The sequence below is a fragment of the Typopeltis vanoorti genome, chromosome 15, assembly GCF_054136105.1.
Source record: "Typopeltis vanoorti isolate ZY-2024b chromosome 15, IOZ_Tvanoo_1.0, whole genome shotgun sequence".
Classification (NCBI taxonomy): Eukaryota; Metazoa; Arthropoda; class Arachnida; order Uropygi; family Thelyphonidae; genus Typopeltis; species Typopeltis vanoorti.
Window position 1 is genome coordinate 60,114,086 of NC_143563.1, and position 26,061 is coordinate 60,140,146.

General features: G+C 34.8%; 1 protein-coding gene across 4 annotated transcripts in view; it reads left to right on the plus strand.

The window, feature by feature from the left end:
• LOC150098793 (uncharacterized) overlaps positions 1–26,061 on the plus strand; it is a 327,468-nt gene that overhangs the window by 242,088 nt on the left and 59,319 nt on the right. For 2 of the 4 annotated variants that reach the window (XM_090405504.1, XM_090405505.1), the window contains exon 13: positions 9,469–13,651. The exons of the other annotated variants lie outside the window; for them this stretch is intronic. In XM_090405504.1, coding sequence (XP_090261630.1) covers positions 9,469–9,603 — 135 coding nt within the window. In that variant the 3' untranslated portion in view covers positions 9,604–13,651. Of the gene's footprint in view, positions 1–9,468; positions 13,652–26,061 lie in introns of those variants that run through there. 4 annotated transcript variants of the gene reach the window in all.

Below are 26,061 nucleotides of genomic sequence, written 5' to 3' on the forward strand. Positions count from 1 at the left end.
ATGTTGTGCAGGCCTGGTATATATTATATACTATTTTCTATATTATATATAGAAAAATATTATATACTATAATATTTTATAATAGTATGGTATAATATAATTTTATTATAATATACTATACCATGTTATACACATACTGGCTACCAAATTAGAAACCTTTATGCAGATGTGTGTAAATGTAATGCAGCGTATATTCAAAATACTTGCTCGTGTGTGTCACCATGTTGATCACAGCAGGAAAAACAAAGGATCTTTCGGAGTTCGATAATGGGCTTATTTTAGGTGTCCATCTGGCTGGAGCCACAATTTTGAAAACAGCAGAACTGACTGATTTCTCAAAAGATGAGATATCCCGATTGTTTAATCAGTGGAAAAATAACCCACATTGCTTGTCCAAAAGGTGTAACTGTGATCCTGAGATAGTCTGTCAGAAACGAGATCACTGTCATCTGAGAAGACTTGTCTAGTCAAACAGAACTTCCTGTGTGCAGCAATTGACTGAAGCATTTAATAAAGCTGTTCTTGATTCACATATAACCAGACTATGCACAGGGAATTGAAGAGGATAGATATTGGGAGTCGCATGCCTATACAGAAACCACCAATTTCTGCAAAAGTAAACAAAAGTTTCTAATTCAGTACCGATATGGGTACTATAATGGTGATACACAATTTTACTATTTATATAGGATTTCTGTTTTGATTTAACCTGAGTATCTTCTTTGGTCTAGCTCCTACTGATGAGACCTCCATATACGTCAGAACCAGTCTGAGTTTTGATCCTTCCCACAATGCATGACAAGTCTTGAAGAGACTTCACATGCTAACTTTATTTGTTTACACTTGAATAAAGGATTAAACCGAGTATATAATTTCTTGGTATCTTTAATTTATAGTATCATTATCAAGAGACAATGCAAAAATAAAAATGATTCCTGCAGGTATTACATAAGTGATTCTTGCAGCAAGGCTTATACATTGGTCATACATAACTGGCAAAACTTAAGGAATTTACAACACATAAAACTGATATTAATTAAAGGAAACTTTAATGAATACCTTCAATATTTTGACAACATCACGTTGCCATCTTCAGGAACATACAAATATGGTATGTGCATGCAGGCACTTATTGTGCTATCTTCTATCGAAGGTCAGCGACCATCTTGGCGAACAAACTGCGCTCTTGTGCTAATCTGAGCAGTTGTGCACTGCTCTTTCCTGTCCACGTCTTGATGTTGTCAAACCATGATATTCTTTTTCTTCCTCTAGTTCCTTTGTCACCAATTCTTCCTATCAAAATAGTTTGTAGGTTGGTATTTGCTGTTTCTCATGATGTGGCCAAGATATGATGTTTTTCGTTTCTTGATTTTTTGTACAAGATGTTTAGCTTTGCCAATGGATTTTAAGACATCTTCATTGGTAATTTTTTTCTGTCCATGATATCTTTAGCATTCTTCTGTATAGCCGCATCTCAAAGGCTTCGATTTTCTTGATGGTTGTCGCCTTCAATGTCCATGTTTCAACTCCATAGAGCAGAATAGACCACACGTAACATTTCAGCATTCGGCATCTGACTTCCATGTTTAGATCTTTATTGCAGAATAGTGTTCTCATTTTCATGAAGGACTGCCGTGCAACTTCAATCCTTGTCTTTATATCTATTTCTGGATCCCACCGTTCATTAAGCCAGCAACCAAGATATTTATATCTTGACACTTAATCAATATTTTTCCCATTGAGTGTCAGTTTCATTGATGAGGCTGGATGTTTGCTGATGATCATGTATTTTGTTTTGTTGATGTTTATATTTATTCCCATTCTTTGGCATTCTATGTATACTCTGTCAATGAGTTTTTGGAGATCCATGATATTATCTGCAATTAGCACGGTGTCATCTGCATATCGAAGGTTGTTAACAATATTTCCATTTATTGTGATTCCCTCTGAACATTCTTCCAATGCTTTTTTAAAGATTGCCTCTGCATGTATGTTGAACAGGAGTGGTGAGAGCACACATCCTTGTCTCACTCCTCTTTTGATGTTAATATCACTGGTGGTAATGTTGTCTAATTGAACTGTAGCTGACTGATTCCAATACACATTTGTTATTAGTCTTATGTCTTGTTCGTCTAGCCTTATTTGTTAAAGGACTTCTATTAAGTTAGTGTGTCTGACTTTGTCAAATGCTTTTTTCAAAATGTATGAAACACATAAAGACAGATTTCTGTTTTTCTATGCATTTTTGTATCAATATTTGGGTACAGAAAAGGGCCTCTCTAGTACCAAAACCATTCTGAAAGCCGAATTGTGTTTCACTTAGAGTTTCTTCACTTTTTCTATAAATACGATTCTGAATTACTTTCAAAAATATTTTTAATGTTTGGCTCATTAGACTAATAAGTCGGAAGTCACCACAGGAATTCACTTTGGGTTTCTTTGGGACAAAGAAATATGGTATGTGCACGCAGGCACTAACAAAAGCAAATGAGGAAGAAGGCAAGAAACTAATATTGTTCCTAAAGTCCTAATGGTGCCCCCCCTAGCGGGCTAATTGGGTTGTCTTGGCTGTTGGGCTGAAGTTCTCATGATGTAAGTCTCCCAAATTTGGGATAGTCTCATGCACCCAAAATTTGTTGAAATTTGGAACATTTTTTTTAGAGCTGCTGATGATTCCATGAATAATCTTTTGTATTTGAACTTGCTGTGGTGTATTATTTTAGTTTTCTTCCAACAAATTCTATGGTGGGTATCTATGGCATGGTCTGCAAGCTCAGAAATCCTGATATTCGCTGTCCTGCCTGTTTGGCCAAAGTAGGACAGTTACAGCTGCGAGGGACCTGGTATACACCAAGTAGGTCTAGGAGAAGTGGTTGGTCTTTGATAGAGCAGATAAGGGACGCCAACTTTTTATATGGTCTATAACAAGCAGTTAGGTCATATTTTTTGAGAATATTGGTTATTCTCTCAGAGGTGTCCCGGATGTAGGGGATGGTGATAGATTTAGTGTAATCTTTATTGTGAAAAAGGGGGGGGGGGTTGTGGTTTACTGGTTTTAATATATTTTGGATTTTTTGGGGGTTGTAGCCATTGGCTAAGAAAATCTTAAGGATGTGGTTTAGTTCAGTGGTTAGGGCATTGTCATCTGAAGAGATTAATTTTGTCCTGTTATATAGTGTTTTAATAACCACATATTGTTGTGTGGGGGGGGGGGAATTGTTGGTGAATGTATCTGCCTATATTGTTGGGTTTTCTATAAACAGAGAAAACCAAAGATTTTTCCACCTTTGCAATGAGTTGCCTGGTGTTGCACTACCTTACCCTAGTCCTAAAGATACTTTCAAGCGCAAACTTTGTTTGCTCACACTTGGATAAAGGATTAAACTAAACTTATTAGAGAAAACCAAAGATCCATCAGGCTGGCGAGTGATTAGTGTCTAGGAAGGGGGGGGGGGGAGGGTGTTGTTTTCCTCTTTTTCCAAGGTGAACTGGACCCTGGGGTGTTGGTTGTGTAAAAATATTTATGTAGCTCCATAGAGACCAAGCATTTTTACATATAATTTTACCCAGGTCAAGCCCAGTAAGAATTGTAACCTGCACATAGATGCTTGTTAAATGTAAATAATCCCTATGGGAATTGTATATGCTCTCTGCCAAATAAGGGAATATTCTAGAAGGTGTAGGATTAAGGCAATACCTTGCCACTAGTAAACAGTGTATTTTTAGCTCCTCATAAGGACATCAAATTTTGTGTGTATTCTACATGGAAACGCTCAAGGTCAGTGCTAGATGGGACCGACAAAAGTCCGCTGCCAGAACGAATAGGATTTAGGGAGTGCTGGAGAAAAACAAAGGAAGGGTCAGTCAGAGAAAAGGATCAAGGTATTTCACCGAAATGTTTGGGGGTCCCATATCTCCGTGCAAGGATTCATAAGTGAGTGAATATAAGGCGTTGGGAAAAAAAGATCGTGGCATCGGTTCCAGAAGTTTTCATTGGTGATCCAGAGACCGCTGGTCAGTCGTCAGGAAGTCGTCGGCAGTTATCCGTCAGATGCACGCCATCAGGAACGCGATTTCTGGAGAAAGTATGCCAGAGGCCTAAAGGAAGGATGAGAGGAGCCGATCTGCCAGGCAATGCATAGACCCCTGATGACAACTCTATGCTGGGAGCTATAGTCCAAGGAGAAGGAATCTTCAAGTGTAAGGGAATTGCTCCATTGCCTTTGATGCACATGCAACTACTCCGTAAATCGAAGTACCTCTGCCCGTGCCCTAGGAAAATACTGACTCTGTAGGCCGTCAAAAAGTCTATCGTCGGCATAAGCAGGGAGCGAAAACCTGGCATGGAAGAAAAAGGAACAGAACTCCAGTGTGAAGCCAGATCCATAGAGGGTAGTCACCACTGAAGTGAGTGTATCTGTTTTTCCAATTTTCTTGAGTTTTAAGAGAACTTTTATTAGTGGACTGTAAAGTGGAGGCCGATCTAAATAGGCACAATTAACAGTTAAAGATTAGAGGGTAATTAATTGTGAGCAATTTGTATGTGAAATAAGTCAGAGTGTAACTGTTTGCCGATTTGGCAAACAGTTACACTCTTGCCTATAGAATATTCCCAGCATAGAAAGGAAGGAGCATTTGTGTGTAAAAGATATGGTCTATGTGCTCGATGATTAAGAGTTAACAGTTAAGTAATAAGTACCATTGCTCAGCACAAATTATATCACATATTTAACTAGTTTTAAGAAAACTAGTTAAATATGTGATATAATTTGTGTGAGTAAAATGCAGGAATTTAACTAATTGATTTATATAGATCAGAATCGAGATGCTTTATTCTATTACTGCAAGCTTAGTGTAAATTGTTTTGTGTGAATTAAATTTTGTTGTTTAAATGTTAATAGAGTGTCGCCTGATATCTAATTCTTTGATGCACTGTTCTCAAAAACAACCGAGCTTGTGAGCGGAGAAGATAGATAATTAATACAAGATTAAAGTAAGGGGGTAGCCACAACTGTATATTGTCAGGAATATACAGTCGTGGGTAAGGTAAGTAATGTAAGGAAGGATATCTACCAAAAGTAGTAATATTTAATGCCATAAAAGGAACTTCTGAGGCGCAGTCATTAATTCAAATAAATATCTAGAGATCCTTGGCATAAATTAGGAATATTAGAGGTAAAAATAAGGACCAGAAGGACATAAATTTAAAGTTAATAGAGGTGTATAAGGGAACAAGACAAGGTTAAAGATTTAGGAATTGACATAAAGTTAAAGATAACAATATAGGAATAAACTATAAATATATAGAAACAACAAAAGACAAAAATACGAAAGAGAAAATATTAATGAAGAAACCCCCCCCCCCAATTATTACTGTTGTTTAAGTGTGTTAGGAGGGAGTGGAGTGTATCTGAGCCATGTGGCCAAATAGCAAACACATCATCCACATACTGAAGCCAAATAGTGGGTTTTTGCAGGGCAGAGTTTAAGGCTTTCTCTTCAAAGGTCTCCATAAAGAAGTTGGCCAAGGGTGGGAAAAGTGGTGAACCCATGGATGTCCCCTCTATCTGTTTGTAGAGTTTTCCTTGCCAAACGAAATAGCCTGAGTTCATTGTGAACTGAAATAGGGCTGAGATATCGGGCAGAAATTTGGCTTGGATGAACTCTAGGGTTTTTTTGAGTGGGGACATTTGTGAATAGGGAGGAGATGTCAAAACTCACCATTATGTCAGTGTGTTGGAGTGAGAGGTTTTCTATACTGGCTTTGAAGTGGGGCTGAGTTTTTTATGTGTGATGGTGTGTTGCCAGTATAGTGTGTGAGCTCTTTGGCTAATTTATATGTGGGGGAATCAATGCCATCCACTATAGGACATAATGGCACATTTTGTTTATGTATTTTTGGAAGTCCATATTACCCCGGGGGGGGGGGGGGGGGAGATCTAGAGTTAAAAGGTTTTAGTTTGTTAGTAACTTCCACAGGCCAAGAAGTGACCTTCTTAAGGAGTCTGTGGAGCTGGTAGGATTATATTCAATAGGGAGGTAGGTAGTATTATAAAGGACTACACAGGTAGCTTACCTGTGTAGTCCTTTTGCTTGAGAACCACCGTGGCATTTCCCTTATCTGCTTTGGTGATTACTATTTTTTTGTTTTTCTTCATTTCTAGTAGAGCTGCATATTCATCTTTGGATTAGTTGATTTTTGGAGGTCTTGCTTTGGTGAGAACACCGGCTACATTCCAGTCTGAAGTTGTTGGCGATATGGTTAGGAAGGTTGCGAATCCCACGTTCTATTTGGATCATTATTTCCTCGGCAGGTATTCTTTTATTAGAAGCTAGGCCAAAAGTGGCCACGTGAAAGTGCGGTGAGTGCTTCAGGCTTCAAAACTATGGAAGAGAGGTTGACTACCGTGTTGTGGTACGGAAGTAGAATTCTTTATCAAGTTATCATATTTTTTCATGTGCCGACTACGTATTCAAAATGTAAAGTTATGTACTTCACATTGAAAAAAAAAGTTGCATACTGTGCATCACCTTACATTTGCAAAATAAATTGTGCTTTCTTGGGAAATGAAAGTTATCTTAGAAGGGAAAAACATTTTGCTTTCCACTTATTTAATTCATCAATAATTAAGGGAAATTTTATAATTGTTTGTATATTTAAATTTCTGAACATGTTGGTAATTATATTTCAATCTGCATTAATCAGATGTGAACCCTTTCCAATGAATGACGCATTGGTGTGAATAGATTTGTTATATTCAAACAAATATCCACTAAGTTACAATTATGGTATTATATAGGGTGGAGCAATAAATTACTCTGGTAGGGAAGAAATTACATGTTATCCTATGAACTCTAATTATGCATGTGTTGCAAATTGTATTAGCTGCAAATAACAACTAATACTAAATAGTCTATGTATATATCATTAGCTTATTAATGACTATATGGAAAGGCAAATCCATTGATCACATAATTTGTCTGGTTATGGCATGATACATGTATATTGATTGAGTTCTTAGGGAGAAAATCCATGCGTAAAATTTCATTTGAGACTACCTAAGGCAGTCATTTTTCTTCTTCTTTTTTTTTTTTTCGTATAAAACATAAATTTATTTAATTGCCACATAAATTCTATTTTATATATGTTTGGAAACATCTATAAAATCAAACTCGAGTTAATTAATTTAACAAATCACGAGAGATTTTACATAACATCTGCAGGTAAACCTACTATGCTGAGAAAGCAACTGTAAAGAAAGTGTCAGATGAGATGTTAATATGGTGATCCTGCATTCTCATAACATATCTGAACAGAATGATTTTCTTACTGTCCCTCTAAAGTCCATAAAAAAGAAAAATCGATATGGGCTCACTCCTGAGGACATGCTAAAAATGATCCCACTACATGAGAATCCACTAATAAAAAAAATGGAATGTGTGCCACAGTGGATCAAAGGCATGCCTCTAGTACTGTGTAATAGGTGCAGTGAATACCTCTATTCCTTCACATGAAGATAAAGCAATTAATATTCTAAGTGTCCTTGAGACAGTCCAGTTTGATGACATCTTGGATATTTTCTTGATGAAGAAGAAATGATGGATACTGGCCATCTGAAATTCTCTAAAAAGGAAAAAAAAATCCAAGGCTAATGAAAACAAAACCTCACAAAATTGGAAAACCAATGATACCACCAAAAAAAAAATAATTAAAATATTTCTACAATAGAATTGTTATGGATTCTGCCAAAACATCAATGTCAAACATAATAATGTGCTACTAATGATATTTATCCAGTTAGAGTTGAGACCTGTGGCTGCAATATTAGTAACAGTTTTCCATGTGGCAGTGTGGTGGAAGCCATACGGTGTGAGATGGAGTCTAATGAGATAAAATACTTAGTGAGATGTTGTTACAGACCTAATGGATCAGTTGCTAGTGATGAAGAAATGCATTACCAAATAAAGATGATGGGTGTGAAACAAGCAATCACAAGGGATAGGGGCTTTAATTATCCAAACATTGATTGGGTAACAGCAAAATCTCATGAGAAGAATGAAACTGAATTTATTGAGCTGTTGCAATAAAATTTCCTCAAGCAGTGTTTGACAGAAGAAGTGAAACTAGAAGTGAAAGATGGTTAGATCTGATTATAGTGTCAGAGGGAATTTCAGTTAAAGATATAACTATTCTGCCTCTTTTTGGTGACAGTGATGGTAATGACTTGGGATGGTAGTAAGTTTATGAATATTCCATTCAAAAAAAGATTACATGCAGAACTACAAAACAAGTTTCCTGCTTTAAATTTCAGCGAATAAGAAAGAAGTCCAGAAAGAATTAATCCAAAGGAATAAAGCATAGAAGTTATGAAGATAACCGCACTTGGCATTATTATAATACTATACAATGCATGGATGAGGTGGTTGCATACATGTTGCTCCATGTAGGAAGAGATCAGCACTACATCGTGATGTGAATTGCCTAGAGAACACACAACTTTCACATTGTTGCAATCAGTGATGACTCCCCCAGTAAGGAAGAGATCTAATGTGTTTAGAGAATGATTACAGTTATCTGTTATTGACTTTATGTTAGCAAAGTTGGACTGAAAAAAAAAATTGTCAGTTTTCTTCAGCCCAACTTTTTTAGCAGTTATATCCTCTCATATGGTACAACAGAACAAGCATACGACCTTTCAGGTAAAAGGAGTCAAAGTGTCTAATTGGGAAAGCAGACTGAAAATGAACATTGATGATAGTGATGAACAGGCTACTTTTCTACCCACTGCAGGATAAATGCCTCTCCCATTGCAGGAGGTTTGGGTCTACTACTCCCGTGGTGACCCAGTCCATATTGGAAGAGTGTATTTATACTTAAGTGAATGGCTCCCACTGATGAGACCTCAATAAAGGTTGAAACTGGTATGGGTAGTGGCTCTTCCCATAATGCATAGCATTATACATGTCCATAAGGATATGAGCTTTGCATTATGAGATACTAAGGCAATTGATTTGACATCATTAATCTATATACAAGTAGCAGAGTCGTGAAGTCACTTCACGTGCAAACTTTGTTTGCTTACACTTGGATAAAGGATGAAACCAAGAATATAATTTCTTGGCATCTTTAATTTATAGTATAACCAAATGAAAAAAATCTTTCAATTTCAATATTCCAAGTGGTTGTTTTATACAGAATACAACATAAAATGCTGGGAATGCATGATTTTTTCATCATGAAAACTAATTTTTTACAATACTTTTAGTTGTAAATGCTGAACATACATACATACATATATATAAAATTGTTTTAAAAAATTCATGAATTAAACACAAGATTTATACCTGATGGCAATAATCTGTTTTCTTATTTTTCTAGATTTACTTAACATTATACACTAAATCGATCATATTTTCAATTCGATTTTGCATTCACCAGTGAATAACATTTTTATTCACATATTTTAGGTTTCTCAGCATCGAAGAAAAGAAATTGAACCAAAACGTATTTTGGAGTTGGTGACAGCATATGTAAAGAAGGTGACATATAGAAAAAGAAATTCAGACCGACCATCAAAAAATATATTAAGAACTTTTAGTTGATAGCATTTGTGCTGTTGTATAGAAATTAATATCATTCCTCTACTCAGTTCATATGGTAATCCATCTGTTCAACAGTCCATATATAAATTACATTTAAATTTATTTTTATTTTTATTGCAGGAGGAGGAGGGTGGACACACACACAAATGCACTTAACACACACTACATAACAGGTAATAAACATTAGTAACAAGAACTAGTTGTATTAAAATAATTCTGACTATGGTTACTTAACTGAATTAATCTATCATGATTAATTAGGCCTATCCACTTGCTTATTGTTGAGTTCCTTTTTCTTGGTTTCATCCTAATCAGGAATATCAATAATATCATAAAATAATCATGTTTTTTTTTTTTGTTGTTGTTGTTTTTGGTTTTTTTAATCATGAAAAGATTATCAGAAACTAATCAGGATTGACTTTCAGGCTGACTCTTTTGAGCCAGAACTAGATTTCTATTTCTATAAAATTGACATTTTTACAACAGATATTTAGTTGAAAGCAAAAAAGAGTTTCATATATACACACATATATACAGACAAAATCTTTAAAAAATTGATTTATATTTATAAAAACTGGAAACTATTATTTTGTAGTGTTATTTCTTTTATATTATCTTAAAGCAAGGTATAACAATGATGTTTGTGAAATAGGGATTTGGAACCCCTACCCTTAACCATGCTACCGGCCAAGACGTCTATAGACATCAAAGTTATCATGGATGCAAAGTGCATATTAAAATTGTACTACCATTGTTATTACATTGAAATATATGATGGATACGAAGCGTATGAGGATGTGTATTTGATCCATAATGGCCGATAAGGTGGTTAAAGAGAGCAAGAATACTGATTTATTATTGCCATCATTAAGGGTAGGCGTTCCAGATCCCTATTTCACAAACATCATTGTTATACCTTGCTTTAGGATTATATAAAAAAATATACACTATAAAATAATAGTTTAGTTTCTATAAAAATAAACTAATGCACTAACTGGATGCATTATGTATCCAGTCTTTTTGCCAGTTTTTTCATGATATTAAATTTTAGTTACTAACTGTTAACATGTTGGTGGATAATAATAATAAGGTAAATAGTATAAAGTTAAACCCACCTCTTTGCTTAAGAAAAATCAGACCGTCCCCTCCCTATGAAGCATTGTACATGCTATTTAATGATGTGAGTCCTGAATATCATTACTAAAAAATGTATCTTATATATGTGATATTTTTATACTGATATCATTTCCTTATATCTGTAAAAGTATGTTAATGCATTCACTGCCAGCTATAAATGCATTATGTATCCAGTTATTTTTTTAGAATAATTATCATTTAATTATGTTTATAGCAGCAGTTAAAATCAGTCTGTCAACAAAAGTTCACTGTAAAAAGTCTGAAACGAATGAGGGCTGTTTAATATAATATACTTTCATGTCAATATTTTTTATTTAGCATATCATCTAAAATAAAATAATTCACATGATAAAATACTTTAATAATTTATTTATTTAGAAAAAAAATCACATGAAAAAAGGATGGGAAAAAAAACTACATGATATGGCCATTGCTGGCTGCGAACATGTGCATATGTAGACACAGTATTTTCGATGAACATGATATGGATTTAAATTATTCACATTATCAAATAATTAATTCAGATGACTTTCTAGTTATATTGCTCATTATATAGCTAATTATAGTGTCCTAACAGTGATGACTTTAAACAGATTCTAGGTTCTGGATATTTCAAGTGCAATTTTTTCAGATTCTAGAGGTTCCTGATGAGTGACATTTCACACTCATTACAGCTAACAGCAAAAGTAATTATTAACTGTATACAGCCATTAAAATAAGAAATGTATGTAAAAGTAGGGGTGACTTTTGCCAGTTTCAGTGATCAAAAACCTATATTTTTTGTTTGCTTTTCTTCAAAACTACATTAGCAGTCCTACTGTAGTCTAAAATGTATTCCATTTCTTGGAAAAATAAGCTTTTGTTTTTCATGAATTCAGATGACTTTCTAGTTATATTGCTCATTATATAGCTAATTATAGTGTCCTAACAGTGATGACTTTAAACAGATTCTAGGTTCTGGATATTTCAAGTGCAATTTTTTCAGATTCTAGAGGTTCCTGATGAGTGACATTTCACACTCATTACAGCTAACAGCAAAAGTAATTATTAACTGTATACAGCCATTAAAATAAGAAATGTATGTAAAAGTAGGGGTGACTTTTGCCAGTTTCAGTGATCAAAAACCTATATTTTTTGTTTGCTTTTCTTCAAAACTACATTAGCAGTCCTACTGTAGTCTAAAATGTATTCCATTTCTTGGAAAAATAAGCTTTTGTTTTTCATGAAAGAGGCTGTTGCAGTTGCTCTCTGTAAAACAATATAAATTTTCAGTTGTCTTTAAAGAAATGTAACACTGGTAAAATGTCTTGAAATAAAAGTAATAGTATCAAAAGTATCAAAATTGAATTCTTATTAACACAAAGAAGCATGTTTGAATTGACATCTAATAATGAAAATTTTTCAAAGAAGTTTTTTTTTTGAGGAAGTGGGAGAGATGATGACAGGAATGCATAAATTAAAGGTTATTATGGGAGTGGGGTAACTAAAAATTAACTATCTCTGATTATTTACCAAATTAAATGCATCAGCTCACGTTTTTTAATGTTAATCCCACCTCTGAAAGGCTGTTAGCTTATGATACAGGAATACTCTGGACAGATAATCCAGACATCCTACTCTGGAGACATGGACCTTTTTCCAGCTGCCTCATTAAGATAGGATAGTGGTTTCACACTGGACACTGCATTCATCTGTCACCTAATGACATCAACAAAATATCCTAATAGTGGGATACACTACATTTTCAGATGTTCTGCCTACATTGGTCACAAAATAGCATTCATGCTCAGAGATGAGAGAGAGGAAGTCAATATTTTGTAATAGGAGGAGATTTAAGGAAAGCGTTCTAGATGAACCTTGCAATATAGTTTTGAATTAACCAAAAAAGGTAAATAGTTAATTAGCTATTAACTCTTATTTTTTTTTAATTAACTATTAAAAAAGTTAACTAATAGTTAACTTTTTTTGGCAGCCAAGAAACATCACATTAATATTTTTATGCGATATATTTTAATTAATTTATATGAGGCTACTACTTATTTGTTGTTTGAAAGTAGCTTGAAAAAAGTGGTAATAGTGTGCCATAGGTTTCCAACCTCATTTGCACGTGGGGTTAACATAAAAGACAAAGATGAGAAAAGCACTTGTGATCTCTAACATTCATCTGTTGAACTAAACTCTAATGAAACTCTTATAACCAGCTTACTTTGTAATCAGGTAGTTGCTGTATGAGAGAGATTTTTTTTTAAAGCAGTCACATATTGTCATATACACATAGTAAATAGAAAAAGTATGGAATAATAATCAAACTTGCTGTGGAAATGCAGGCAGCTTTTCTGAGCAGTAATCTATACTAAAAACCAAAGTAATTTTAGTTCTTTCTCCTCCCATTTTGGCAGATTTTTAATTTAAACATACTTCTTTCTAAATTATCTTAATGTAAGATATAAATATTATAACTATTTTTTTGAATGTTATTTATTTTGGATTACTTATCTTTGTTATCTTATCTGTATTGTCTCATTTTGTATTTATTTTTTCTCTGTGTAAACTGGATCATATTTCTTAATATAATCCAAATTTTTGTTTGTAGTGGATTTTGTTTTTCATATGAGAATTTTCAATAGGAAAAAAAATCGCATAATATGGAAATGCATATGCTCAGAGACATGTAACTGCTGTTTCTCCATAACTGCACAGTACCTGATGTCTGTTGTATTTTAAAATGTCATTGTGGAAAATGCACATAGTCCCTTCATGTCATGTAATATACCTCCATTTTGAATTTATAGTAAAGACATAATGACTGAAGATTGTCTTAAATATTTCAAATGACCTCTTATCATTTGTGTCTTTAAAAGATAAACTTTTTTTTGTAAAAGAAAAATTATAATAAAAAGATATTTATATTAAATAAGCATGAGACAGCTTATTTCTTCTGTACTTATTTAATGTAAATAGGACTATTATACATTCAACCAGAGGACCCTTCCATATTCTTTTTTATCTAATGGCAGTCATTGCTTTTTGAGTCTATATTACAAATGCACAGAACTGACTGTGCATTTGTAATATAGATTACCAATGTGTGATTTCTCCTAAGAGTCCTGCCAATCAGAAGAGTCAGCTGTTGAAAATAGCCAACATTAGAAAAAATGGGCATTCAACATGCTGTACAAATAGCATATTGATATAACTGGTAAAAGAAACTTAAAATACACATGAGTACAGTGAAAAGATACTTAATTCACTGTAATTAATTATACCATTTCAGTTTAAGTATCTGAAAATGTCAGTGTAACAAAATAGCATTGGTAAGGTCAAATGACAAAAATGTGGCTGTTTTTCATATGCAGTCACAAAAGAGCCAGGTAAATATAATATTATTGGGATCTGAAATAAGTGTAAGTTATGTAACTATATTTATAAGCTAAGAAATGTGTTTGATGATAATTTGGTTATAGATAATTCATCATTAAGGTTGAGGTTTTGGGTAGTGGAGAAGAAAAAGAACCTCAGCACTTTCTTTAAAAAGATGTTCAAATTTTCAGGGGATAACTGTGCAATAATTTAGCATAATCCTAGAGGATTCTGTGATATTAGTAATTGCATGCTCAGCTTTTTGGATACAGAAATATGTTTAGTGACAGATCTGCATGTTTCATTGAAGTATTATTATTATTATTATTATTATTATTATTATTATTTATTATTATTTGACACCTCCAGGGAGTCCAAAGACTCGTTGAGAGATGGCACCTACTCTACAACTCTGTCTTCACCACAATTCACCAATTGACCGCACTACACCAGCGCCATCTACCGCCAACCACCACTAGTATTTCCACAGACAATCGCAAACATCCATGACCACGGCGGGGATTCGAACCCACAGCCTTGTGGCTGGAGAGCAGATACGCTAACCACTCGGCCAGCCAGGCTGACCATTAACTTGCATTCATGTGATATTGAATAGACTAGCAGCAAATTTATGTTTGATATAAATTTATTTATTAATAAATTTAAAATACAAATTTATTAATAGATTTAAACACAGTTGAAAAATGCAATTTCTGAAGGATATGAGAAATGCGTTCAGAAGTGCCTCTGATATAAGAGATGGCGATTCTATGAGAGTCATCTCTACTTGTGGTAGTAGAAGAAAAACAGGTGATGGCTTTCTCAGGAATTTTTGGATTATAGACATTCAAAACAAGATGGTTTTTTGGTTGTAATTTCTTTCTGAAATGATATGGATGAAGAACAGACAACATGAGCATTTAATAAATAAATAAAAAATGATAGCAGGAATTTAATCATATTAAATTTCTGTGAGAGGTGATGCACCAATGTGTGATGATTATTATATCAACCAGAGGAGGACTTTTTGCAATTGAATGAATTGATTATGGAACCATCCATTTCTCTTTTTAAAAGAACATCAAGAAAGAATATAGTTTCATTCAATTCTATTTCTATGATAAATTTGATTGAATGATAAAAGCTATTTATTTTTTGTAAGAAGACATCTAATTGCTGACATGATTTATTCCAGATTGCAAATGTTTCATACACGTAATGAAGCCAGAATGAAGGTTTCAGATCAAAAGTACAGATTTTTTTTCCTTCGAGGTGTTCTTTTCCAAGTAAAAGATTGTAAGAATTGGGGAGCACCTAGCAGTTCCTTAAAGTTGTCCGTAAAGCTTTTCATGAAAAATGGACCAACAATGTTTGGAAATTTAGAAGATAATAGTTTTAAGGTGTCATTTAGAGGAATATTGGTGAGGAGTGAAGTAATGTTAAATGTGACAATTAAAATGGAAGGGTCAAGTTTCAAATCTGTAATTTTTAAAATAAAATCAGAAGCATTCATTATAGATGAAAAAGAGTGGCCGTAAAGAGATTAGAAAATCTAAAATTTGGTTAAGTTTAGGAGTTCTTGGTGGTTTTGCACCTTACCTGTTCTAAAACTCACAGTATCTGGAACAAGAAAGAGAGATTGCATTATAAAACACCATCTCTCCATATCTGTGTCTCGGAATTGGAAGTTTTTTGTAATCTACATAATAACAGAAATCTTACTACTAAAAAAGCCAGTAAACACCAGCTGATTGGATCTCTGCTATTTATGAAAAGTGTTTTAATCTTCTAAGAAGATTAAACTAAGAAGATCTTACACTTATATTTGGTGGACTCTTTTTTTATGTTGGGCCCATATACGAGAGGTTGGCTGATCAACCTATAGTACTTTAGTACCATATATGAGTAGTCGGTTGGGGAAAGGAGAAACTTATTGACATTCGATTTAAAAGCCTGTATATTGTATTCCTTGGGAAATACATCTGGGGGGGGGGGGACTGTTCTTCATCCCTGCTACTGCTCTACTGTGGAACAGTCCCCCCCCCCCTCCCTTGACGAGGAGGAAGAAAAGAAACTTGTTCTGTGGGTTTCAAGGTGTATTGTGAAAGGATGTTGGACGGCAACTGTACATGTTCCAATGGGCTTAGTACAGAGTGGGGGAATTATTGATGCTGTTTCAGATGAACATTTGCCATGGAAATATTTATAGAATATACAAATTGCAGAGACTAAACATCTATATGAAAGTGAGAGGAGTGAGTTGGTAAGAAATGGGTCATTTATCAGTCTAATTGCTCTCCTCTGTATTGAGTCAAGCATTTTGAGGGAGCTTTAAGGAGCCTCACTTCAAATGTGAGAACAGTATTCAATAGCTGGGCGAATTTGTGATTTGTATAAGGTTAACAGCTGTTTAGAGTGAAGTAACATCTTGAGCGAAAGAGAAATCGTAGTTTTTTGGAAGCTGAGGATGCAATGGTTGTGACGTGTTTATGCCAGGAGTCCCATTGGAGGATGGCTTGGAGGTCAGAATTAAGGTGGTTGATGTTCTGTGAGTTGTGTCAGGTAAGATTTATCAAATGAAAGGGAGGTGTGCAATGTGCTGTTATCTGCAAAACTGTGTATTGGGTTCGAGGTCAACTGAAGTAGGTCATTGATACATAGAAGGAAGAGGATCAGTGAGAGAACTGAACCTTGTGGGATCCTAGCATTAGTTGGGTGGTGAGAGGATAGTGAGCCGTCTACCATCACACATAGTGTGCATCCAGACAGAAAGTTGGCAGTCCATCTGCAGACGTCCTGAGAAGTCTAAATGATGGGAGTTTGCTTAGTAAGCCTTTGTGCCAGACCCAGTCAAAGGCTTTAGAGATATCAAGTGCAACCACTTGGGATTCAGCAAATTTCTCCATGGCATTTGTCCAGAGATGGGTGATATATGAAAGCAGATCACCTGTTGATCAGCATTGACAGAATCCGTACTGGTGGTCGTTTAATAGCTGAGTACCTTCAAGGTAGAATAGGAGTTGAGAATTGATGGTTTTCTCCATCACTTTAGATAGGGCAGTAGTTAGATGGCAGCGATTTGTCACCCTTTTCAGGAATGGGTTGAATATAGGCCAATTTCCAGACTTTGTGATATATACCAGTGGAGTAAGAGAGTATGTACAGACAGGATAGGAGTCAGTTCTGCTGCATAGACCTTCAGGAAAATTGGAGGAATGCCAACAGGGCCAGGAGCCTTTTTTGTGTCTAATTTAGACAACAGGTTTATGATCTCTTTCTGGCAAAAGGATACAGGGGGCATTGTATGTTGGGCAGTTGGAATGACTTGGGGGGGGGGGGCATTTGCTGTTGTCAGTTATGCATGCATTGGAGGCAGAGTGTGAAGTCAGGAGATCAGCTTTTTTTTTTCTGTGGGTGATGATGCAATTGAGCCATCTGTGTATGATAGAGATGGGAATAGTATAAGACAAAAGTTACTACCAATTACTTTGGCAAGAGACCAGAAGGCATGGCTGCCGTTTGGACAGGCTGCAAGTTTCCTGCTTTTTGCCCATTCAAATTCTGTTTTGGAAGCACTGATAATTTTCTTGCATCTGTTTCAGGCTTCAGTATAGGCATTGAAGGAGGATGGAGTTCTTGATTTGAACCAGTTGTGGTATGCCTAATTTTTCATATTGCCTTGACCAGCTTTTGTAATGGCAATATTTTTTTTATTACGTAGACTTACAACGAGCTTCTAATTCCAAGACAGACATGTGGAGAGAGTTATTTGGAATCATAAATAATTTTAGCACTCAAAGTATAATTTATTTGTGGTCTCTGTCCAGGACAATCTCTGTTAAAGATGATTAACCCACTTACTACTATGAGGGGAATTTGCTTGAATAAAAATTTAATAATGAGAAGCAGAAGTTTCCTTATTGCATGGAGTTGTTTATGATTCTATTCAGTCATTCTCAATTAAGGATGTTGCATACGTCATATTCTAACTTGGAAATTTCTAGAATCACATGAGAGAGCTCTGTTTTTGAATGCCTAAGCTGATTACACACAAGAGAATGACTCTATGGTAAATTTTAGGCACTCCTAACAAAAGTGAGAATGATGGAATTCCTGCAATTTTTTAAGAAAAATATAATTGGGTGAATTGAAACAAGAACAGTGGGTGCATGGAGAGTGGTATTTTTTTCAGGCCTATTCATGAAAAGGAAAGAAAAGTGACAGGAGAAATTAAAAGAATGATGATTACATAATTTAAACAGTGAAATAGTCCCTGTGTTTAGCTGGTAGCATTTTATTTATTTTTATTTTTTAAATTTATTTTTGGCATTATCTGGAAACCCTGTTCTAGAGATCAACATGGAACTTTTTGATTATATAGAGAAACCTGTGGAGAATTCTAATGGCTCAGTTAAGTAAGTTTGAGCATGGTTAGTAGTTGGAAGGGGACCAATCATTCGATGCTGTTGGCACACTCTCCCTCGATGAGTCTTTGGACTCCCTGGAGGTGTCAAATAATAATAATAATAATTCATGACTAAGTTTAACACACGTGAACCACAGTAGTAGGTTTTTTTATTACGTAAATATTTCGTCCTAGGTATCTTAGGACATCATCAGTACAGTAAGGCAATACTAAGAATGACAAAAGAAAGGGCGCGTACATACAAAGGAATCCAAATTGCGTGCAATAGTGCGTCGCAGCCTGAACTTACATTAAATTAAAATTAATTACACTTAAGTTATTATTTTACACAATTTTGTATGACAACTTCCCATACTTTAGGGATGGCAAGAACATCATTGTGGTTTAGATTTGGTCTGTGGAGTAGGGCTTCAGCACTTTCTTTATATAAACGTTCATATTTATATGAAGATCTGTGTAGAAGTTTTGTCTTTTTCCAATGGATCTTGTGGTTTGGGTTTTCAACTCCATGTTAAGCGAGGCCTGATTTATGCGGTTTGATGAGGCAGATATGGTCTTGATGTTCTGAAATGCATTTAAAAACATCTGCCTGTCTGTCCAAAATCAGAGAGTTTACAGGAGCATGGAACCTTGTATACACCAGGTAGTAGCATAGGTGAAAGTTTGTCTTTAGGTGAGGGTAACAAGTTTGGGATCTGGTTGATGGGTTTGTAGGTGGCAGCAAGATTGTATTTCTTCATAATTTTCGAGAGCCGTTCAGAGATGCCTTTGATATAAGGTATGGGAATCCTATGGGGTTGTTCTTGTCTAGGTTGAAGTGTGGAGAAATTGCTGATGATTTTTTGAGTTGTTTTGAGATTATAACCATTTAGAGTGGCTGTTTTTGATTATTTCCAATTCTTGTTTTAGAGAATCCTCGGAAGAGCATAATCTGTGTGCTCTGGTTATCAATGATTTAATGATGCCAAATTTTTGAGAGGGATGATGATAAATCCTTATCAATATAACAAAATATAATTGGGTGAATTGGAACAAGAACAGTGAGTGCATGGAGAGTGGTATTTTTTTCAGGCCTAGTCATGAAAAGGAAAGAAAAGTGACAGGAGAAATGAAAAGAAATGATTACATAATTTAAACAGTGAAAGAGTCCATGTGTTTAGCTGGTAGCGTTTTATTTATTTTTATTTTTTAAATTTATTTTTGGCATTATCTGGAACCCCTGTTCTAGAGATCAACATGGAACTTTTTGATTATATAGAGAAACCTGTGGAGAATTCTTGACTAAGTTTAACACACGTGAACCACAGTAGTAGGTTTTTTATTACATAAATATTTCGTCCTGGGTATCTTAGGACATCATCATTACGGTAAGGCAATACTAAGAATGACAAAAGAAAAGGCGCATACATACAAAGGAATCCAAATTGCGTGCAGTGGTGCACTGCGGCCTGAACTTAAATTACTTATATTAAAATTAATTACACTTAAGTTATTATTTTACACAATTTTGTATGACAATTTCCCATGCTTTAGGGATGGCAAGAACATCCTTGTGGTTTAGATTTGGTCTGTGGAGTAAGGCTTCAGCGCTTCCTTTATGTTATATAAATGTTCGTATTTTATAAAGATCTGTGTAGAAGTTTTGTCTTTTCCAATGGATCTTGTGGTTTGGGTTTTCAACTCCATGTTGAGCAAGGCCTGATTTATGCGGTTTGATGAGGCGGATATGGTCTTGATGTTCCGAAATGTGTTTAAAAACTGATCTGCCTGTCTGTCTAAAATCAGAGAGTTTACAGGAGCATGGAACCATGTATATACCAGGTAGTAGCCTAGGTGAAAATTTGTCTTTAGCCGAGGGAAAACAAGTTTTGGATCTGGTTGACGGGTTTGTAGGTGGCAGCAAGATTGTATTTCTTCATAATTTTCGAGAGCTGTTCAAAGATGCTTTTGATATAAGGTATGGGAATCCTATGTGGTGGTTCTCGTCTAGGTTGAAGTGCAGAGAAATTGCTGATGATTTTTTGAGTTGTTTTGAGATTGTAACCATTTAGAGTGGCTGTGTTTTTGATTATTTCCAATTCTTGTTTTAGAGATTATCCTCGGAGGAGCATAATCTGTGTGCTCTGGTGATTTAATGATGCCAAATTTTTGTGAGGGATGATGATAAATCTTTATCACTATAACAAAATATAATTAGGTGAATTGAAACAAGAACAGTGGGTGCATGGAGAGTGGCATTTTTTTCAGGCCTGGTCATGAAAAGGAAAGAAAAGTGACAGGAGAAATGAAAATAATGATGATTACATAATTTAAACAGTGAAAGAGTCCATGTGTTTAGCTGTTAGCATTTTATTTATTTTTATTTTTTAAATTTTGGAATCATGGAAAAATTTTTAAATCATTGAACTTTGTCAAGCCACTTCAATAAGCAGGTTAGTAGCTCACTGCCCTGCTTATTGGAGGGAAATTCATCTCTCAACTAAAAAAAAAAAATCCACAAATAAAAAATATATTATTCTGTTTTCCTTGTGTATCTTGTTAATTTATGAAATACAGTAACCCTCGTATAACGCGGTTTCGATATAATGCGGTCTACAAATTGTAGCAACCCTTGTTCAATGCGGTACTTACAATGTGGTTTCGATAAAAACATGGTCTACAAATTGTAGTAATCCTTTATCTTTTCATATATTTTTCACCGTGCAACTTAAAAATCAAATTTTATATTCATTAAATTTGTGTTTGCCCGTATCGCGCATGTAGTTATGAGTAGCAATTAGGAAAAATACCCTTTAGCATGCATGTACGTCAGTTGTTTACTGTATAAAGTGTTTATTGTTGAACATTGTCTTTGTTTTCTGCCAGGAAAGCCATTAAAAATCATAAGTGTGTTAATCTCAAGCTGAGCACTTTGTTTTCTGGTGAGTTACATACAATATGTAATGCTTTTTTATGTAAAAAATTTATTTTTATAGTAATGGCCACTTAGAGGACTTTTGTGATATGGTTGAAAACGAAATTAGTGAATTAATTGATGGGGAAATAGATTTAAATTAGGAGGAACTGGTACAATTAATAGATGACGTTGAACCATATGACGGGAGGAAGTTCTGCCGAAGATTCTGATTGTGATGAATCCGTTAAAGAATTCAGTTTAAAGAAATTAACAGAAGGATGGGACTTAGCAAGAAAGTTAGGACGTTATTTTACGAATAATGATCCCTCAACGGAGCGCTCTGGAAAATTCACGAGACAATCGGATATTTGTTTAGCTCCATATTATGAACTTAATAAAAAATTGCAGCATAGTGATAAGTAAGGTCTTATTACTGACTTCTTAATAAGTGAACCAGCCGAAGTATGCAATGAGAATTATACAAATGATGTCCAAGAGATTTCAAGTTATGACTACGTCCAGCCACTCGTAAATAAAGAACATCTACGAAATGTGCCTTTTGAAGACAGTGATGATAATTATAATGTGCACTTTATTTTATTTTCCTTAAAACATTTATGTATTATGTGTAATGAGGTTTAACTAAATTTGTAACTTTTATAATTTTATACTATGTATTTGTTTCATAATTTATGTTTTCTTAACTTACATGAATTACCTGAATTAAATAAAAAAAAAATATATTTTTGTTGGATATGTCATTGTTGTTTATATAATTAAAAAAACAACAACTTTGGAACCAAACCCTACTTTTTCAATGTGATCTGAGTCTCGCATAACGTAATTTATATAACGCGCCATTTCTGTGGAACCTAACATCCGCTATATACGAGGGTTAACTTGTAGCACAATTATCGCTAAAATGACATCTACAAGCAGCCATCCTTATGGTGGGATTCAAAGGCACAGCCTGTTTGTAGGGTGGATAAACCACTTAGCCAGGCTATTATTACGTAATGTTTCAGCAGTGAAATCACAATTAAACCAACAAATGTACATGAAGAAATGCACCACTCACAAACCAGCATACAGGATATCTACTATTTTGTGATATCAGATTGTTACATTTTTTTTTTTTAAATATATTTTTCGCAGTGTCCAATTTTGAAGAAATAAATTAAAAAGGAAAGTTTTAGTTTTATTATATATGTAAACATTTACCAAATATAATGGTCTGCACAGTTAGCCTAGTGGCTGTGCACTTCACAACCATATGCCTGGGAAAGGGGTGTCCTGTGTTCGATTCCCATCGCTGACGTGAGGAATCGAACACAGGACTTAAGGATCTTTCTCAGATCCTTAGCCAAGTTTTAGCCGGTTTGGGGAATGGACAGCAGGATTTTTCTCTCCAGTTTATCTGAGATTTTTCCTCCCACAAGCAGACAAACTGGCCCTGTGAACGCACACAGCTACAGCCATAGAATATACTGGGAGGCATAGGGCTAGTCACCTTATTCTCCGGATGGGTACGACTTAGAATTGCTTAAGATAGCTTTGTAACAGGCCAGTAGGCCTAATACATAAAAGGAGAGAAGAAGAAGATAATGATGATGCATTGTTTCTTGTAATTAGAAATTTCTTTACTAATGTATAGTTATGGCCTGTCGCAAATTGTTCAATTGCAGTATTTATTATTATTTATTTCAGAAGCAGATAAAATAGTTGAGTTACCGAGTGACCACTTTGCAAGTATATATCATCCTAGTGAACTTACTGCATTAACATATGTGACATACAGTGTGAACATGATGTGATCATGTGTGAACAGAGGTGGATAAATTGGTAGTTCTTAGGATATTGCAGAATCTCAATGTAAATACAACTGTGGGATAGCACCCAGCATTACCTGGCTTTTCCTTGGTGCTTTGTGCTGGAAACTTACATGGCAACAAGTGTGTGGTCCTACCAGGAAGGGAAGAAAGGTAACGGAGAAGAAAAAATATGATGTAGCTGATTTGCATTGTTTGCAAACATTTATTAAAGATTTGGAGTCCAATGCTTCCAATCCACACTATGCCTTCCCTTGGTGCTTTCTGATGGAAACTTACATGACAACAAATGCAGTTCTACCAGGAAGGGAAGAAAGGCAATGGAAAAGAAAAACTTTCATAAAAAGTAGAAGACCTCCAAATTAAGTGATTCTATTTTATATTGTGGTAGCATCAAAGATACTGAGTCTACTGTCTTAAAGAGACAAACCCAAGTGTATTATCAACATCTAATAAGAAAAAAAATCCATTTGGTCATGCAAGAATTTTACATGGTAGTAAGATTACTGGGACTAGTACATCTATTTTTTCTGTCCACCAGTACTTAAGGATATGGTGTTCAAAATAATGTCCAATGATTGTTTGATGTATGCCTCAGGTTTTTTTTAAAAAAAAAAATTTGATGTGAGATTAACAGATATTTTATTGCACAGAAATCTCCATGAATTCCTAACTCATCACGAGATAAGTATATATTTGGGAAATGTAAACTTATTGAAGAGATAAAAATGAACACATATGGCAAAATGTGCATGAAAGTGAAAATGATCTGGAATAAGTGAATGGAACCAAGATTTTAAGGAGATTTGGGTGCTCCAGAGTTCACTGTAAACAACACAGAGTTAGATTCAGCTTTGGATAAGAGATCTTTGGGAATTGGAATGGAAAGAATGAATTTTGTAGAGATGGATAGACAGGGGAGAAAAATAGGTAGACGGAAAAGTTAAGAAAATAATACCGTGGGATTTGATGATTCATAAAGTAAAAAGCAATGTTATCTTTAAAGAATGCTTGCTGGGAGGTACTTTAAAGTGTGTGACTAGAGCTATAAAGATAGATGAGAATGTAGATCAAATGATTATAATGGTTGGGATGAATGATTTGAGAAGCAGTGTAAATTGTGTGGCAAGGGATTTGAGGGAGATGTTTGAGACTTAGATTTAAGAGTACTTAAGATAGTCATTGTGATGCCTAGATATGGTAGTGGAGAATTGAGAAGGGCATTGATGATGAATGAAATGGTAGCAAGAATGTGTAGGAAGAGAAGATTTGAGTGTGTGTGTGGATATGGGAGGAGGAGGAGTTATATGGTTTGCATTTAAATAAGTATGGGAGTAAATGTTTACAGAAATTAGTTACTGTTTAATGAAAATGTGTGGGTATCAGATCAGGGAAACAAGAGTTATTAGGAAGGGGATGAGGATGCCTGTTAGAAATAACACTAACAGATGGAAAATCAGGGGAAAAGCTTAAAAATGTCCTCCTCCTCTTATATACCAATGCGAGAAGTATAAGGAATAAGTCAGAAGAATTTATAGCAGTGGTTATTATAGTCCAGCCTCAGATAATAGGTATATCGGAAACATGGTTAACTGGAAATGATATCTTGATTGGAATTGAGGTTAATGGGTACAATATTTTTAGAGATGACAGAAATTATAAAAAAAAAAGAGGGGTGTGTATTAATGATGATTACAAATGAGTTGTGTTCATGTAAGTCTGTGGACATAAGGGGTAACAGTGAGAGTGATTTTGAAAGTGTTTGGTATGAAATAAGTATTACTAGAGAGAGAGAGAGATAGATTAAGTTGGGGTGTGTTATAGAACTGGGAATAAGGAATGAGATGAGAAAGAAATGTTAAGGCAAATTAGTTTAGCTGGTGATAAAAGCATTATAATAATGGGGGATTTCAATTTTCAAGAAGAAATAGCTTATGGGGGAAAAGGAAAGAAAATTTCTTGAGTTCTTACAGGATCCGTATCTCATACAGTTGGTGATGGAAGAACTCGTGGGCAAAATGCATTAGATTTAGTAATAACGGAGAATGTAATTGTCAACAACATATCAATTTTGTCACCAGTTGGTGACAGTGATCATATAGTCCTGACCTGGGAGGTATGAAAGCATGAAGAGGCATCCAGAGTAAAAGGATACGTGTAGAACTATAGGGCAGGAAATAATGGAAAACCCAGAAAACATCTTCAAGGAGTTCTGTGGGAAAAAGAACTTGAAGTAAAAGAGATTAATATTGCACTGGTCATAGTTAAGAAGTATTTGACGATGACAATAACAGACTGTGCCTAAATCAAAAAGGATTAACAAAATGGGTGTTAAATGGATGAATAGGGAAATTAAACAGGAATTGCAGAAGAAAAGATTATGTAGAAAATATAAACTTTTAAGAAGTGAACAGTTAAATGAAATCTATAAAGTGCAGGCAAGAAAGTAATACATTTATGAGAGGAGACAAGCAAAACAAGCTAAGAAAACTCCTAGGGAGTTTTTCAGTTATGCAGCTAGCAAGAGCAAGAATAATTATGGGAGGATAACTGCTGGATCGAGATGTCACGAGTGACCAAAGAGGTTATTGTGGAGTTGTTCCATTTTGCTAGTTTTTCATGCTGATGGTAATGATACTATTCTAAAGAAAAAGGAAGTTGAGGAATTAGTATTTCAACTCATTTCCTTAAAGGTGAATGCAGTAGAAGTCTGTGATTGTTTGAGTCATCTTGATGTGAATAAGGCTGTTGAACTGGATGGAATTTCAGCACTTGTTGTGAAATAATGTGCTGAGAAGCTGATACTTCCA